Source organism: Lutzomyia longipalpis, chromosome 2 (genome assembly GCF_024334085.1).
Source record: "Lutzomyia longipalpis isolate SR_M1_2022 chromosome 2, ASM2433408v1".
NCBI lineage: Eukaryota > Metazoa > Arthropoda > Insecta > Diptera > Psychodidae > Lutzomyia > Lutzomyia longipalpis.
This window is the reverse complement of record NC_074708.1, coordinates 29,285,142-29,303,665: the sequence shown is the minus strand read 5'-3', so window position 1 is coordinate 29,303,665 and position 18,524 is coordinate 29,285,142. Positions and strand designations below refer to the sequence as shown.

The 18,524-nt window shown below is 34.9% G+C and overlaps 4 protein-coding genes across 4 annotated transcripts; 1 reads left to right on the top strand and 3 right to left on the bottom strand.

The window, feature by feature from the left end:
• Positions 1-1,616: 1,616 nt before the first annotated feature.
• On the bottom strand, positions 1,617-7,478 carry LOC129791135 (ras-related protein Rab-14). Its single transcript, XM_055829097.1, has 4 exons — positions 7,335-7,478; positions 4,899-5,012; positions 4,456-4,819; positions 1,617-2,728 (listed from the first exon to the last, which is right to left on the bottom strand). The coding sequence occupies exons 2-4, from the start codon at positions 5,002-5,004 to the stop codon at positions 2,551-2,553; spliced, it is 648 nt and encodes a 215-aa protein (XP_055685072.1). The 5' UTR covers positions 5,005-5,012; positions 7,335-7,478; the 3' UTR covers positions 1,617-2,550.
• A 35-nt stretch (positions 7,479-7,513) lies between these two features.
• On the bottom strand, positions 7,514-9,523 carry LOC129791132 (growth hormone-inducible transmembrane protein-like). Its single transcript, XM_055829093.1, has 5 exons — positions 8,899-9,523; positions 8,470-8,836; positions 8,264-8,405; positions 7,725-8,194; positions 7,514-7,657 (listed from the first exon to the last, which is right to left on the bottom strand). Exons 2-5 carry the CDS (start codon positions 8,766-8,768, stop codon positions 7,570-7,572), a joined length of 999 nt encoding a protein of 332 aa, XP_055685068.1. The 5' UTR covers positions 8,769-8,836; positions 8,899-9,523; the 3' UTR covers positions 7,514-7,569.
• A 322-nt stretch (positions 9,524-9,845) lies between these two features.
• On the bottom strand, positions 9,846-10,726 carry LOC129791134 (protein TIPIN homolog). Its single transcript, XM_055829096.1, has one exon. It carries the CDS (start codon positions 10,667-10,669, stop codon positions 9,899-9,901), a length of 771 nt encoding a protein of 256 aa, XP_055685071.1. The 5' UTR covers positions 10,670-10,726; the 3' UTR covers positions 9,846-9,898.
• A 39-nt stretch (positions 10,727-10,765) lies between these two features.
• Positions 10,766-17,635, top strand: LOC129791133 (protein Star). The gene is made up of 5 exons (XM_055829095.1): positions 10,766-11,169; positions 11,639-11,870; positions 13,596-14,032; positions 15,739-15,912; positions 16,004-17,635. The coding sequence occupies exons 2-5, from the start codon at positions 11,666-11,668 to the stop codon at positions 16,190-16,192; spliced, it is 1,005 nt and encodes a 334-aa protein (XP_055685070.1). The 5' UTR covers positions 10,766-11,169; positions 11,639-11,665; the 3' UTR covers positions 16,193-17,635.
• Positions 17,636-18,524: the final 889 nt, after the last annotated feature.

Genomic DNA, 18,524 nt, shown 5'->3' with positions numbered 1-18,524 from the left:
CAGACAGAATGGGGTTTATTTCATTGCCCAATTAGATAAAAATCAATCAGATATTCGAGATATTCTCTTTGATTGGTAAACTCGATTTGATTCAAAATTTATTAAAATATATCCTTTACTCTAGAAAAAAAATCAAAAGAAGGTGAAAGTTATAGAGAGAGAGACTAGGTACTATAAAAAATTAAAATTAAAATTTTTATTAATTATTATTTATTTATTATTATTAATTTATTATTTAAATTTAATTTTTTAAGTTGAAAATTTAAATCATAAAAAACTATATCTCCTCGGTGATCGATGTGAGCTGATAACACCCTATCGAGGGCTGCATTGTAAAACCGGCTAAGTCGGACACCGACTTAGCCGGTTTAACAATGCAGCCCTCGCTATATGCCCTTTGTATGCATTTGAGTGCAAAACGGTCAAGTGATTCAGCCTTTCTTGACCGCATGTCTTACGCAGGTTTTTCCATATCCTTTTAAAGCTTGCAGTCGATGCCGGACAGGTTAAAATTATTTTCAAAATTTTTCTAAAAAATTTCTGTTAAACTTATTTTTCCTCTGTCCACAATATATTTCATTTTCGAAAAGTTTTCTCCACGTCAGATCTAAAAAAAAATCCAAAATGAATTCTATAAAAAATATCATCCATTCGACATGGATGATATTTTTTGTAGGTTTCATATTTTGGAATTGTAAATGTAAAGTCTGAATCTATTTGATTTTTATGAATACAAGAGGTCATAGTATTTTGCTTTTTTTTCTTTCTTCATTCAGTGGACTTAAAGTCGGTAAAACGAGGGGATTGCCAAATAATTTTAGCAATTCCAAAAATTTAATGAGCGTTTTCTAATTTTAATTTTTTTTTCTCATTTTCCCAGCCTTGAATCTCGCGATATGGTTCTTTCAGAAGTCGCGAGAGTATTTCGATGTGCCCGAAGATTATGAACCATATTCCTATATTTTAACACAGGAGTATGGTTCATAATCTTCGGGAGCGTCGATTTGGTTTTCATTATCCTACCTTAACTATTAGTAAATAACAAACAATATGACTTCAATAAAAAATAAATGATTTTAAAACTTAAAGTTGATGAAAAATTAGAAATTTGATACCATTGTAGTCCTCGAGCTAACAATTCATTCTTCATCGATGTCCATGTTTAGAGTCAATACGTTTTCTATTTATCATCTGCTCCTTCCATTACATTGCTAAAGTTGAGATCCACATACTGCTAAAAAGGAATCATAGCTTCTTTATTTAGGACAAAATTGTCCCTAAGGAGTTTCTAAAATTATTATACCAATTGACAATCCATCCTTTTAAATTTTCTAAGCCCTGAGGAAGGTCTCATATAGTCCGAAACGTCGGCGAAAAATATAAAGTTACCCAAAAAACGAGCTTTTTTTCATTTTCACGTATTTAGTGTTTAAATATTTTGCTTAATTTTACTAAATTAAGTCTCATTGCGTTCCGGTCTACTGCAAAACCTTTTTCCTATTCTGTTGAGAATACCTACTAAATGATAAAAAAAGAATTATCGTTTATATTCTCATAAAGAACCCCAGAAAAAAAAACAACTCCAGCTCTAACGTCGTTGGTAAGAAAAGAAAATATTTTGGAATGTCTTAAAATACTTTTTATTATTAATGTCAAAGAGCACCAATTATTGGTACATTTTCACTGCAATTTTCACAAAATGTTTTTCCATTGATTTTTTTCTTCAATTTCTTGGGCTGTTAAATAATAAAAGTAAAAACCAGGTATAATATTTTGCTCTTAACAAAAGTGGGCACGGTTATTTGGTTGAATAATTTTCCTTTGTAGGAAAGAATATTTTAGTTTTAATTCACTTTTACATTCTTAAATGTTTTTTGATAAATCTTATTACGAAAAAAACAATTACACACACTTTTCTAACGTTACATATACACAATTTTTATCTCTCTTACTTTTTTTGTCTCCTCTTGTCGAGAATCTTCATCATTCTCTCTGACATGTTTACATGATTTTTTGTTGTTGTTAATTTATTTTTTCTATTAGATTTTTCTTCTTTGTTTTGCATTTTTTTTGTCTATTTTATAACAAGAGACTCCCAAAAACAGAAGGTGCTCATGAACTATTTTGCACTTCTAGTATTAGATTTATTTTTCTTCTATAGATAAAATTATATATTTTATCGAATATTTTTCGATATTTTATTTACAAAAATTCTTCTATTTTTCTTCTTTTTCTCCACAAACATTCCTCCCACTTTCCGTTTATTTTTTTGGACGTTGAAAAAAGAGCCAAAGGAGGAATTATCATCTTTGTCCGAAGAGATTAAAGAGTAAATATTTCTTTTTTATGTAGCTCTATAGATTACAATAAATCGCGCAGATTTTTCTTCTTTTTTTGGTTTATAGGATCTTGTGTTATTATTATAAATGTCTCACGAGAATAGGAGATGTGTGGGCGGGAAGGGAGACACAGAAGGGGACACGATAGAGAACTAAATAGAGGTTGAAAAGAAAAGAAAATGGATAAAGAAAATGTAGACATGCAGACGAATTAGCATGCGCAATTGTCCTTTTGCGCTTGAGTATCGTTGTTAAGGGTTGTCCGGCTTGGTTGGGAGGGTTTATGCTGCACCCCACTTTCGGACGCATTGAGATCCAATCGACCATCCTGGATGTTCTGGTAGATCTTCTTGGCTGTCTCCAGGAAGGCTTCCTCGACATTTTGACCGCTAAAAAAGAATTTTAAAATTTATCTTTAATTTTTCTTCGTCTTTTAGCAATTTTAGCTGTGTTTCTTTCAGACACAGCTTTTGTGTACCGAGCAAAATCGAAAGTTGTCAGATCGGGCTCAAACTTGGTATGAGCACGAATTAGGGTCCCCACATTCCAAAAAACGTATGCGCCAAAAATTTTTTTTTCCGGCCGGCAAAACACAGCTCTCGTAAGCTTGGTCGCTTACCAGTACATTTTCAATTTCTCTTGAAGACTTTTTTGTGAATTTATTTTCACGATCGCGAATTGAGACCGCATGTTAATCTTAATAATTTTCATGAGATTCCCCCGCATTGGTTATTCAATAAATAAATGAAAATAAATACAAAATCCCATGGAAGACACAATAAATCCATTAATTTTTTTCTGCTCATTAACATTTCACGCAAAATTGTATTTTTTTTTCACCCAATTGCTGCTTTTGTGTGTATATTGAACTCCAAACGCGATATTTTCTTTCGCTTTTTTATGTTGCAAAGAAAATTTATTCCAACTTATTATCACAAAACATTTTTTTCTCCAACTAAAGCGTAAAGAGCGATAGTATACGCGCTACATGCTTTGCATTTTGTCCCATATTTTTGCTTTTTGCGCTGCAATTTGCGGACTTTAATTGTAGCGACAATTTGGAGCAGAAAATCTATGTTTTTGTTTTCATTTTACGACCTACATGCCCTATAATTTAGGGAAGGATAAATTGGAAAGGAAAATAACATTGATTTTGGGGTAAATATTTGTACAGACTTGAAGGTTTTTCTGGGGATTAATCATCACCCTCCTTCAAAGCTCTTTCTCAGAAAAATGATAAATATTTTGCTATACGCACAGAAGGGTAGATAAGGCCACAAATCACAACGTCTCTGCCAAATTTTATCAATATATTCTCTCAACAATGCACGGAAAAAAATAAGTTGTACGGTACAGTTATTGACAAATGTCTGAGCCAGAAATTCTTATATGTGTCTACCACGTATAATTTGTATGTGAGCCACTTAGAGATCTATTCTCGGCCAAAAAAGAATTTTAACTGCCTCACAAATTTTGTCATTTTTCACATGAACTTAGCACTCAGGAGAACCTTCAGTAACTCCTAGGAGAGCAAGCTGGTTGAAAATGTCCAGGAAAATGTTAAGAAATTCCGCGAGAAGGTCATTGAAATCGTCGCGAATCTGAGAAACAATGGGAATAAATCCACGGAAGGAACCACCATGAATAGAACATGCATAATACTCACATAACATGGTCATTTTCATAAATCACTGGGAAAACTGTGAGATTTTCCGACAAATCATGAGATGTTAATGTAAGTGGGTCCACAGGAAAATTTCACTTCTTCAGTGAAAGTCAACAACACCATCCCATAACCTAATTTTTGAATGTTTTGATTTTTCTCTAAAATTTTTGAGCTAGAAATTTCAAATGTCTGGGAGAGACATAATTCATTTCTACCCTGGACATTATTATATTCTAACGCCAAATAGCTGGGAGAAATATTTTTTGTGTCTACCTTGGCTATTTATTTTTTTCCGTGTGGCTTATACCAATTTGATAATAACGCTACAGGGTTGGGGAGTTATTGATTTTTTTTTCTCAGCTTAGCGGAAGTATATCAAGTACATGGTCAAATAGCAGGTAAAGGTATTAAATAAATTAAAGGACAGAAGAGAAGCGAAAAAAAACTCACGTCATTGCACTCGCTTCGACGAACATTAAACCATTCTCATCGGCAAATTGTTTGGCCTCCTCGTAGGTAACTTCCCGTGTACTCTCGAGATCGGATTTGTTGCCAATGAGGAAGATCACAGTGCTGGGATTTGTTAGATTTCTCGTATCTGTGAGCCAACTACTCAAATGATTGTAGGTCGATCGCCTCGTTATGTCGTAGACCATTAGTGCCCCAGCTGCTCCGCGGTAGTAGGATCTTGTAACAGCACGAAATCTCTCCTGTCCAGCAGTATCCCAAATTTGCAGCTTAATCTTCTGCCCGGCCACCTCAATTATTCGCGTACCAAATTCTACGCCGATTGTGTGGGGACAATTGGCCATAACTGCAAGGAAATTTGGAGAAAATTCATTTAAAAAAATCCTCCTTCAAATCCAAATAAAAGAAAGATTAAAAAATCTTACATTTCTTCTCTGTAAATTGATGAAGAATGCAACTCTTTCCCACCCCCATATCACCAATTATGATGTACTTGAAAATGTAATTGTAGTTATACGGACCCGCCGACATTCTGGATACTAAAAATAAATAAAAAAAATCAAAGAAGTAGAGAAAAGTAAATTAAACTAGAAGAGATCACAGAAAATGTGTTGATTACAGTAATTATCCACTCCAATGTACAAATACAATTTATTGAGTGTTTCCATGTTTCAACGAGCAGCGCACAGAAAAGACAAGCAGAAGCAGCAAAAGAAAATATAAATTTAGCAGCAAGTACAACACACAATATAGTCCCAAAGAGAAATGAATTTACAATGAAAAGGAAACGCGTGGACGTGTTTAGAGCCAAAGTACTCAGAAATTGTACAAAATATAATCACAGAGTGTTGAATTTTAATTAGGTTTGCTGCTGCCTTCCAATAGGTTTCTTCTACACCACACATACACTTATTAATTGAAAGCAATCACAGCTGTTTGATAAGAAGAATTTATGCATAAAATTTCATTTTGTACAGAGAAAACCTTCATTTTGTGCCTTTACATACAACAGATGAATTACCAGCAACAGTGCTGAGCAGAGTGATGGAGAAAAAATTACGATGTTTTGTCTTTAAAAAAAATTCTCACAGCACCAGAAACATTCATCGCGTATTTAATTACTAAATATTGAACAAATGGATTATTCAAGCAAGAATTTTTTTTATCACCAAACTCCAGCGCATCTCATAAGAAAGTCATCTCGTGGAGATATGGTGCTGAATTTTAATTGGGTAAAAATTATCATGGATTGGATGTTTTATGCTCGTTAACAACTCGTTAGAACTTTTAAGAAATTTTGAAGGAAAATTAGATTTTTTAAACAAATTTTAAACGAATTAATTCTTTTTTTTTTTTAACTAAAACTTAAGAAATGAATAAAGAGATTGAAAAGACTGAACTATATTAACGAATTTTTTATTCAAATTAGTAGTTTTTGACAACTTAGCCATATCATTTTTCTAACGGTTGACGTTTGTTTTAGAACATTTGAAGTTTCTTTTCTAATATGTCTTTTTTTGACGGTTGTTTTCTAACGCTTGACGTTTCTTTTAAACGATTTAGGATATTTCTTTTCTTTTTAATATTTTTCTATCTTTGACATCTATTCTAATCGTCTGACGTTTGTTTTCAAATATTTGAAATCTTCAATAACGGTTTATTGCTTTCTAACGTTTGACGTTAATGATTGCTTTCAAACAGTTGATGTTTTTTTTATTATAAATATTTGACGTTTCTTTTCTATAGTCTGACATTAGTTTTCTAACAATTTATATTTTTGCTAACGATTAATTATTTCTTTTTTTAAGTTTGACGTTTACTTTATTGTTTGACGTCATTTTTTTTAGCGTTTGACAATGATTTTCTAACGTTTGATGTTTTTTTCCTAATAAAAAACTTAACTGCCTGATTTTTAAAGGTTTTCAGACACTCTTAGTCACGACACTATTTTTTTTCTGTCAGAGACATTAAAAGTTAAAACAACCTGAGCTCTCTCTTGGCCATACCCTCCTCTATATCATCAAACTCTTCATTTTTAAATTTTTAAATAAATAATAATCACAATTTTGCAAATCATAAAAAAGCTATAAGCGGGTAATATATCGTCGTGTTTTATTGCAATTAAAAATTGTAGTTTTGTTGTTTGAAAAATTACACAATTTTGCCCACAATGCGAAATCCAAACTCGCGACAAGCAATTTGGCAATAGGCCGTTGAGATTTTCTTTGCTTTGTGGTAAAAAAAAACCTTTTAGTCGCGCCAGTCATGTGAAGAAAATATTGGCAATGAAAACATTTTCTTGGGCTTTTTATTGATTTTTGCAAAATCACTTTAAATTGGCCCCGTAACTCCTGCAAATCATCTTTCCAGACGAAACCAAATCATTTGAGATGCTGCATCTTCTTGACATTTTCCTCAAGAAGCGACAGGAAGTTTTTCTTTTTGTGCAATTTGGGAGCTCTCACATGATAACTTTTGCCACCAATTGCTGGAGAATTGAGCGAGAGAAAGCAGCGAGTGTGATGAAAATTGTGAGATTTTGCTGTTTTTTCTGTGAAAATCCATTAAAATGTTCGCAATTACGAAGACGAGCGGGGCGCAATTAGTCATCACTTCTGGGCTATTCCTCTGTTCATCTGGAATTTTTTTTTTCAACCAAACCCTGGCTTCATGGGCACTCTTGAGGCATGTATTGTGTTATTCGAGATAAGAGGAAGCACAGAAAAGATACAGCAAATGGAAATGAAGCGATTAAAATTGATTATTTTGATTGAGCTGTGAGAATGGCTGAAATTTTCTTCCCTCAATGAATCGGGTAAAAACACACACTAATTTTCACGAAATCCCCAAAATTTACTCACCTCCGTCCTCTCTAGTTCCTTATGAGTGAATTAATATCAATTTTAATACTGCTTCTGTTCACTTTCTTTGCCAAAAAAACACTTTTTCTGCAAGAGAAAATTTCTTTCCAAAACAAAATACTCAGCTGTCAGTGTAAATTCGGAGCTCCGGAAGCTTCGGAGTATTGATTTTATTTGAATGAGTTTCCGTTGAGATTTTATTTTGAGAATAACATTTTACATTTAGAATTTAATTCTATTTTCTACGATTACCACCACCTCCCGCCAGAAGAGAAACAATCCTGATGAAGATGTTCAAAGTATCCATATAAATTGACATTGCGCTGGAATAAAATGACATAATTTTATTAAAAAATCTTTGAAAATAATTAATTTAGAATAAAAACTCACCAGTTGACGGGGTCGAAAGGTTGCATTGCGTACATTGGATGTGTTTCAGCTCGCCGGATAATTCTCTGTGTGTCATACAGGAGGAAACCACTGAAGAGCAGAAGGCCTCCGTAGAGAGACATGGAGGCAAGTCCAGCACCCAGGGCTGTTGTTGGTGGAAGCCAAATTGAAGCGAGACTCGATGCAAACACAACACCCAATCCAATAGCCAGGGGTCCTCCCATGTAGAGGAATTTATCGCTTGGAGCACAAACAGCAACGGTGGAGAGTCCTCCGACAACTCCAGTTGAATAGAGGGCTGCGCGGGTGAGAATGGGGCCTCCAACGAAGCAGAGGGGTGCAATAACAGCTCCCAAGATGGCACAGTGAACTGCCCAGGCGAATTGTTTCGCTCCAATGCCTCCACTGTATGGAATTGATTGAGCTATTGATCCTGATCCAACCACTGCACCCATCATCAAAGCAATTGCCTGGAAGGAATTAGAAAAAAATGGAGGTTGAGGAAGAATCTTCTGGATGCTTCAAGTGTGGTAACTTACCAGGAATCCATTCCGGCTGACAACATTGAGGATTGCTGGTGAACGGAAAGCAGCCATGGCTGTAAGCGCCGTAATGCCGAGGGATGCTCCAAAGTAGAGGTACGTGGTGTGGATTCTCTGTTTAACATACTCCGGCCACAGCCTGAAAGAATAAAACCTGCCATGAAGAAGAATTCCAATCCGGAAAGAACCTCCCAAAAACTTACATTGAATTGTTAAGAACACTCGTTCCCTTCCCCAATCCAAGTCCGTAGAAGCACAGAGCCCCCAAGCCAAGTGCTGACCCACCAGCTAGAGCCCCCTTGCCCATGCTGAAGGCATTGGGACCAGCTGGTGCCATAATTCTCTCCTTGAGACTCGGTCGGGTGCGCGTTCCCACTCGACTTGCAACATTTTCCCTTGCTTCACGGCCAAACTGACGAATAACAAGAGTATGCGAGGATTTAATAGACCTTGCAAAGGCCCCCGTGACAGAAGAACCCGACAGGACGAGCCGGGAAAGCATTTTTTAGCTCCTTTTTTTTCGTTCTTTTCAGATTTTCCAGAAATTTCACAATTTGTGACGTAGTTTCACTGTGAGGAAAACAAGCAAAATTCAGACATCTTCGATGGAATTGAAGTCATGGGTGGCTTACCTGTACTTTAGGTGTTTACGTTCTTCACTAAAAATAACAAATCACGGAAAATTTTGGGAGATTTTTCTAGAAAAAAAACGCAGTCGCAAAATTTATTTTGATTTTTGTTCGTCTGCTGAATCAGCTTGTATTGTAACTAACATCCATTTGAACATGCGACATGTGCTAATGTAGTGAACGATGTGCGAGCGAGAGGGACTGTTGCTGTTGCTATTTCATTTTTTGGCTTTTTACACTCTGGGAAAAATTTTTTTTCGGCAAAATTTGAATTTTCTGCGTTTTTGATGCCAAACGACGCGACGTCGCCTCCTACGCTCGAAAAACCACACCCGGATGGAAAATTCGCCGGAAAATGCGAGAAAATCGTGAAAAACAAAAAGTGTGAGCAAGAGAAAACTATGATTTTGCAGCAATGTGTCTCACTCACACAGCAAATTTGACAGTGTGGGAGCGAGACATCGCGAAGTTTCATACACTCTCTGTCTCACTCACACAGCAAAGTTGACAGTGTGGGAGCGAGACGTCACAAAGTTTCGCAACGTTCTTTCTCTTTTTCTCCAAAATAAAATTAAATAAATTTGAGTTTTCCTCGTTTTTGATGCCAAACGACGCGGCGTCGTCTTTTACATCGGAAAAACCACACCCGGACGGAAAAATCGCCCGGAAAATGCGAGAAAATCGCAAAAAACATTGAATCGTCGACTAAATCGGATTGCATCGTAACCTATGGGGATGTTTTTGAAATTAAATAAAATTGATTTTTCCTCGTTTTTGATGCCAAACGATGCGGAGCGCCCCCCTACGCCCCAAAAACCACACCCGGACGGAAAAAACGCCCGGAAAAATGCATTTTTTTTTAATTAAACTCAAAAAACATCAAAACAAATTGCGAGCCTGAAACATGAATGAAACATTCCGGAAAGTTATTTCAAATAAAAACCGTTAGAAGATTTTTTCAATTTTTTAATAATTTCTTAATTTTGTACAAAAAAAATGATTATTATTCCTCAGCCTGCTCCATTGGTTCCTCGGAAATTGCATTAACTTGAGACAAGGCCTGTTTAGCACGAAGTCGCTCCATAGCTGCCCTTCGATTCTCTGCAATTCGAGCTTTTGCTTCATCCGTCAAATTCACCGGAGGCGGTGGAGTTGGTGGAATTTCCGCCACACCGAGCGATACATCAGCTTCCAGATCGTCATTGAAAGACAGATCCATCGATGAGAAGTCCCTGTGCGGAACATTTCGCTGCATTTCCACTTGCTCAGACAGAAGAGCATCAAATTCATCTCCGTGCTCAGCATCCATCCTTTCCATCCCTTCATCCACAACGTCGAGCTGAACTTCTGGTCCAAGGAGTCCACTCTTGTACTTCCTCATGTGAGTCTGAACATCAGCCTTCCGGCAGAGCTGCTCGACGCGATTGACAAAGTCCACAAAGAGCATATTTGGGAAGACACGATGGCCCCAGTGTTCGAGTTTTCGCATCACACGCGTGAGATCTTCCGCTTCGTGGCCCTTGCCCTTGAAGTGCATATCCCGGAAGTAGTGCTCAATGGTGTGGAGTCCACGATCACCCTTCAATTTGGCCGTATTGAGCGTAACTCGGGGTTTCCGGATAGTCTTCTTGGGTTTCACCTTCACACCATCTTCAGCTGGTTTTATCGGTTGCTCCGGGAGATTTCCATCATTTTCGTGTCCCTCAGCTTCGTCGTCACTTCCTGCACCATCAAGATCGTGATCAGCTACGGGATTTTCTTCAAATTCGTACATTTTTTCAGAGGAAAAAACCAAAACACTCAATTTATCCCGCCAAAAGCATGCTGTCACTTTTCCGATTTTGACAGCAAACATTTCCGGAGGTGAGCTTTTGCGGAGAAATTTTTTGTTGGGTTCGCTTGTCCAAGCTCCGAAAAATTTGTCTTCTTTGAAACTCCTTGTGGGCCAGTTTATTTTCTATTTATTTCCACGAATTAATCACATTTTTTACATAGATTTTAGTTAAGTAGCTAATTTAGGTGATAATCCACCGTGTGTGTGCTGTTTTGAGAGTTTTGCGTTTGAGAAAAGTCAAGAAAAAAAGCTTGTAAGAAAAAGTTCATTTTGGGGGAAATGGTGATTGTTCAGTTTATTCAGCAATTCTCATGCAAAGACACCCCAAAATAGGCTAGCAAATGCCTTAAAAGTGTCCAGGAAGAACCGAATCTTCACAGCAGAGTCCTCCCAGTGAAGTCCAGTCCAAGGAAACGCAGAGAAATGCGTTTATTTTAGAGGTGAGATTGATTTTCGTCGGTGTGTCTTCCTGCAATATGGGAAAAGGTTTGGCCATTTGAGATTTCTGGCAAAAAAAGAAGAAAATGTGAAGCCCTTTAGTGCCCAGAAGATGCCCATGGGTGCTGTTTATTTTCTTTTGGTACCGAACAAGCCATGCGTGATGAGGTAAATTGCACAGCAGAATCATCATATTGAGGATAAAACGTGTGTGTAGGTCTTTATGCGGCTCAGCACGGGAGTGATGAGTTTTTATTGTCCTCTTCAACTCTCGCTGAACACCTGCCTGTAATCCAAACTGTCTGGATGGAATGATTCAGTGTTGGGGTGTTTTGGGCACAGAAAGAAAAACAACGCGCCTTCCTCTTGCTAATGGCAATCAAAATAATAAAACTAAATTCACTAAATTGATTTGTTGAAATTCTCTTTTTCTTTTAATCCTTTATTTAAGAATTTCTTCCCTCATTGCAGATCTCCGTACTCCAGGAAACCCCGAGAATGACTGCAAAATCTCTAAATTTGTCTGGAAATCAGAGCGGAGGCAAGATGACGCCAAATGCGTCATGTGGTCCCGGAAAAATGTCCCTGAAAACCGCCCGAGCTGTGGGGCCATCGCCACTCAGGCAACTTCTCCCCATTGCCCTATGTTTGATCTCATTTGCAACTGTCCTCAGTGTACTCATCATCTACATGGACACAACTGGTGAGCAATTTTACTTTGCACAACTCCACAATGTGGAGCAATTTCAATTTTTTCTTTGCTATTCGTCACTTCACAAATGAGACCGGAAATCCCCACAAATTGTTGCGGTTGGAAAGAAACTTGAGACTCTTTTGGGCTCTTTTTGTCTTCCCATTTTGCCCAGGAGGAGAGCGCGGAGGGATTAAAATGTGTCGCTCGTTAAACATTATTTATTTTTGACTTTGCCAGAATGACGCAAAAAACTCGAAAGAAGTTAATTTTTTAATTATTGCTGTTTTTGTTGCAATATAAAGCAAATAAATGGAAGTTTGTTGGAATTGCGAAAGTCAAGTTAAAAATGCTTAAATAATGCTTTTACTGCACAAAAGAAATATTTCTCTAATTTATTGTTTAAGGCTTTTAAATAAATATCCCTTTAGAAAAAATCTTCAAATTCATATTTGATTCTTAAGCAAAAGGATATTCTCTAATAAGAAAATTTCCTTGTTGTCCAATAAGAAGCTGTTTAAAAGGAGTTTATTCTATGTCATATGGGAAACCTTATATTTCAGGAAATGATCAGGATACTTGTATACTTGTAGAGAACAAAAAATAATTCGCAAGTCTCATTTTTTCTGTTTTGGAAAGTCAGCGTGAAAATTTGCTGAAAAATATGAATAATGACGTCATTATTGTATTTTTTTGTGTTTTTCAATACATGAAGCATATGCCCTGAAGCTTCATCGATGATTTTTAAAGTTATTTTTTTTTATGCATTATGGCATTATACACTAAAATTTTGAGAAAGAATGCTCAAAGAAGAAGGTATTTTCAATTTTTTTTCTGTTCTGTCGTTTGTTTATATTTTGTTCATTTAATGTCTTCTCTGTCCATGCTGATTTTTTAAAAATAATTTAAACGTATAGCACCACAATGCATTGAAAGAATAAAATACACAATAGTGACGTCATTGTTTGAATTTCTAAGCAAATTTTCTCCAACTTAGATTAGATCTTTCTAATCTGAAGCTAAATTAACAAATAATTAAAGAATAAACGAATAATAATAACAAAAAAGGAATATAAAAAATATTTTCCCTTTAAAAAGGTTTAACAAAACATTTTAATTTTCTTAAAGTGTTTTCGTTTTCAATTTAATTTTCCTGTGTTGGCAGGAAATTATCCATAAAAATTATCACAATGTTCAATCGTGGCGTCTTCTACAAGACTCTTTATTGCGCACATTAATGCACATTAAGCATTTAAATGGAGGTTGATTGCTGAAAAAAAAATTCGCGACACTGTCGAAGGTGTAGAAAGACAGAGAAAAATGTGAAAATATAGGGAGAATGGGGGGAAAAAGGTTGTGGATTTAATTAAAAATTAAGTGACTCTTTTGTGAGCTTTTTTGCATCACAATTTGCGTGTTGCTTCATTGAGGATTTTTTTTTAGATAAGTATTAGGTACATTTTTCGTTCTTGATTGGAGATAATCTCCTACGACAGAGCGTTTGAACATTCTTTTGTCGCGCATTAGAAGATGAATTGCAACAAATTTTAATTGCACTTTTATTAAAGAGTGCGAAGGAGGACTCCACTCACTCATATTAATTTGTGGGGAGAACAAAGAGATTGTGTGAGTCACCCATAGAGAAACTTTAACGAATGATGGGAATTTGTGTGTTGTCTCTCATTTTGTAGGTATGTTACTGACTTGTGGCACTTTTGTCGCTTTTCTCTGTTGCAGAAATTCGTCATCAGCAGTTCCGCCTCAACATGTCACGGGACTATGATTTGCTGGGAGTGTCCCAAGACAATCCGCTACTCGTTACGTACTTCCGCGAAGTGCAGATGCGAAAATCCGAGCAAATTCCACCATTTGTCCTCAATTCTGAGCCTGGGGAAGAGCTCAATTTTACAGGAAGACCCGAAATTGCCGCCCAATTGGCCGCCTCTGTTGCCCAGCTGGCTGGTGAGAAGCGCAATGGGACATTCGTGCAGTCCCTACCGGGTAGTAGTGATGTGGCCATGTCCGGCCCATGGTTGGCCAGTACCCTTGGTTGGAATGGTGTCATCGTGGAGCCAGATCCACGGAAGTATTTCAACTATCTCAAGCAAAACTACCACAGGCGTAGCGTTAAGGTGGTCCATGCGTGTCTATCACCTAATGAATATCCAAAAGAGGTGAGTTTCTTAACAATTTTATTACTTTTTTCTTTCAATTTCTCGAGATAAATTCCACCCCCTCCCGTAAGATCAATGACCTACAGAAATAAAATATCCCCTATTTGGCATTTCGAATTCAAGAAAATGAGAAAATGTAAACACAATTTAGCCTGTGAGAAAATAATTCGATACCAATTTACTTGGGGGGTTTACAACGAGAGAAAAGCAACGTATTTTTCTGCTATGTATTGTACACAACACAGCATAATGTTGGCAAGTCACGAGTTGGAAGAAAATACTTTCATGAATTTATAAAAGACCATTGATTTTTTCTTTCTTCTTAAATCCTCCGGAGGATTTTTCATCATTTCTCATTCCTAAATCTCGTTAAAATTTAATTGTGAATCCACACAAGCACGCAGGAAATGAGAGCTTTTCTATATAATGATTTATTTCAATATGTTGACGACAACCCCGTTTAATCGATTGGGGCAACAGAAAAGGTTATAAAATGATGACAAAATCTTCACAAATAGTTTGTCAAAAAGGGGTTTAATGTGATTTTAATTGATAAAGAGAAAATTGCTTAAGGGTTAAAGACATGGAATATGGGGCAATTTACTTTCACTTGAGTGAATTAATTGAAATTTGGTATCAAATTATGAACGTATTAGTGAATTACTTATTGATTTTGGGATATATTTAAAGTGAATTAGATATTTTTGGTTTACTTGAAGCAATTTTTGTATTACAATTTTATGTTCTTAACCCTTTCGCGTCTATTGGGTCGTACGCTAACCGAAACGTGTTTTATTTTAACGATGGAAATACCTTAAAAGTGCGTAAAAGAGACATAGAAGATGATTTGACTATAAAATGGTCTTTAAAAGCATTTACAGAATAAATATCGCGATAAAATCGTTAAACGGTTTTTTTTTGGATAAAGGAGTTTATGCATTCTTATATGGAAAAAGCTCATTATGCTTCTTTTTTGCGTTCAAAGTCATCAAAGAAAATTTTATTAGTGCAACGATGCAGCCAGGAAAGGTGTTTGTGTGTCTAAACACAATTTTTTCACATAGAGAAAAACTATATATAAAAAAAACTTTAATACGGATTCAAATGCTATTAAAAAAAATCGTTAAATATTATAAAAGAAACGTCAAACGTTAGAATTGCACAAATTGTAAAAAAACGATAATTAAGCTGTTTAAACAAAACCTTAAACGTTAGAAAAGAATGCCAAATATTTGAAAATAAATATCAAATAAAAAAAGAAACGTCAGTTGTTATAAAAGAAATGTCAAGCATTTGAAAATAATTGTCGTTTGGACGTTAAAATAAATTAAAATGTCAAACGTTAGAATTGAACATATTGTAAAAAAAATTGCTTATTCGAACGGAATTTAAATCTAAATCTTTACAAACTTCGATTTCTAAGTCGTTCTAAAATTTTAAAACACCCGCTTGGAATCACGTGTTAAAGAATTTAGTTTCTTGGTTAAAAACAAGTGAATTCTTAACGTCAAGCTAGCTCCTAAGAAATTTTATTGACGTCAGAGGAAAGGAAATATTCTAAAATGATTAAATTTTGCAAACAATTTTAATTCGAGAGAAAACATTTCAATCATTTCGTGACTAACAATACCATGGGGGTGTGAATTGTGTTGGCATTTATTGAAATTTGCTGTTATAATAAACTCCTTTCGTCCACCTTTTTCCAGATAACTCTACACCACGAGGAGGAGAGTGAAGTCCAAATAAATAGTATTTTGGACGAGGAGACTGAATGGTTTCATCCGCGAGTAAAGTGTTTTCCCGTGTACACGATGCTCCTGGCGATGAATACAACAAATATTGATTTGCTGAGTGTTGGGTGTCATGACCAAGAGTTTCTGGTACGTGTGGGTTGTTTCACATCGTAATAATAATAATGAACTTTATATTAATTTTTTCCTTTTTGCCCTTTGTCTTTCTTTTCTTTTTTAGATTCTTCAAACGATACCATTCGATAGGGTGAGAATTGATATAATTTCCGTGCATCTTATGTCACGTCTCGAGGAAGAAAATATCCCCATTTATACTCAGAATATCACAAAATTTCTCTTTGGAAAAAACTATAGACTCATGCATAATCTCAAAAATAATCTCATTTATCAATACAATCGTCACAATTGATTGCATTTTTTGTCCACTCTCCCTTAATTTTTTCTCTCTCTTAATTTATAAAAAAAATCACCCCCACCCCCACTCCTTTCATCCCCCCACCTGCATTTTGTCCCTATTATATATAAAAAAAAAAGAAAAAGAAAAATTTGTAGTGAAAAACTCCAGAAAGGAAAACGTTCCCCAGTAATGCATGATTAACATTTAACGTTATATAGGATTTACAGCACAAAACATATGACAAAGATTTATTTAGGATTAGAATGAATGTTTTTCAGTCCATGTCCTGTGTGCGTTTTTTCTCTCTTCTAATTGTGGAGAGAAAAAGAAGAATTACATTCCACATCGATTTGGGATGTGGCTAAAGAATGAAGAAAAATCTCAGGTTTATTTAGTTTTTCCCCCCTCACACACACATAAAACATTCAATTCCTCCCTCAACTATCCCCGCCCTAAAAGAAATTGTCACCACATAATATTAATTTACTAAGAAAAAAAAAATAATAGAGAATAATTTTTCACATTTTTTTGTATACCAAATATTACTCGAATTTTCTCTTTTTTTATTTTAATCATAGGAAGAAAAAAAAACGTAGGAAAAAAAAGTATTTTTGAGATCAAAATGAGAATGAGTACGATTTTGATAAAATCTACTAATTACAAGAATATTGTATTTTGTTTTTTAATTTTGAGAGAGAGGTCAAAAGAAAATTTGAAAAGTTTGAAAAGTAAAAATAAGAATATTTTTTAATTGAAAAGGAAAATTGAATAAAAATTGCCTAACGCATTGCCTCCAATTTTAATGCACAAGAACACAACTCTCAAATTTTTCAAATTTATTTAGTAAAAAAGAAAAACTTTTTTTGATAGAATTTAGTATAAAATAATATCGCTGGCCTTAAAAATTGTATTTAAAATAAAACAAAACAAGTTTAGCCTTAAGAGAAATTAATGAACAATGTTAGTCAAGTAATTGTTTAAACATTCCTATTTGCTGCCTTTTTCATATAACTTAAAGAAAAATTGAGAAAAAAAAGAAGAAAATAAATAACTTCCCAAAAATAAAATCTAAAAAAAAATATTCAAGCTTATAAAATTTCATTCAGCGTAATTTGGCGATTTTTTTAAATTGAAAAATTCTTTTCTTTTTGCAAGTATTATTCGTATTATTTCATTTACCGCACCCTTATTTTATTTTTTTAAGTTACATTTTAGGATAATTATTATTAAATATTATAAGTTTATAGTAACAATTTAAGTTAATTTAAGGCATTGCTCAGTCAATGACAAGATTACTTTCAAAGAATTTATTCAGTAAAATTGTGTTTAAGGAATCCTTTTTTTTTAAAGTATTTTCAGCGTTCTTTTATTTAACTTAAGTACCACAACATATTTTTTAATTTTATACCTATATATTCTTTTTGTGTAGAATGATGATTATACTTGTATATAAAATTATGGGTTTTCCTTTTTCTTTTTTTGGGGATGATTTTTTTTGCAGAGAAGATATTTTGATGAAGAATTCGATCTTGGAGAATTTTCTGTCAGCGTTTACATGAAAGTCAAACAACAACAATGATCTAATCATAAAATGGAATCGTATTCAGTCGCATTCATATGGTATGATAAATATTTTTAAATTAAATACTAAATATTTCAAGAGGTTGGTCGCCTAAACAACATCCCCCCACGTACATTTTCATTCTCATAAAATATGCAAAAATTTTCATGGTATGCTGTGAGTTGTTTATCCGGGAGATTTTTCAGCATGAAGATGAGAATTTTGTGTGAGCTTCTTATTGGGAATGTGACTATACATACATATATTCTGCCCAGAATCCTCTTGCGGGGGTTGATGCTCTTGGCATAAATCGATGAAGAAACTTTTGCAAATAACCCTCCCCCGAAGAACTATACGTTATGTGTGTGTGCAAAGTGGTTAATTTTCCCAAGGAATATTACCTCCTTAATGGGAATATTTTCCTTTTAAGGATATTTCCGTTTTCCAACCTTTTTCCATTATATGGCATCAAATTTGAAAATTAAGTCAAGCACCACAGGAATGCTTTCGAGCTTTATTTTCGTATAAAACAATCAAATTAAATTGTAATGAATTTCTTCATTTCTCGGTTGAGGTGTAATTAAATTTTATCTCAATGATTCTCCTCTCCACATCGTCCTTCAACCCTGTTGGTGCTTTTCTCTTGCATTTTCCCAAAGACATTACAGAACCACACCGGAGAGGTATTAGGGCTAAAGATAGAAAGACGAATATTCTCTTGTATCTGTGTGGTATCAATTTCAACTCTCCAAAAACCTCCTTACAAATGGATTAAATTTCCAT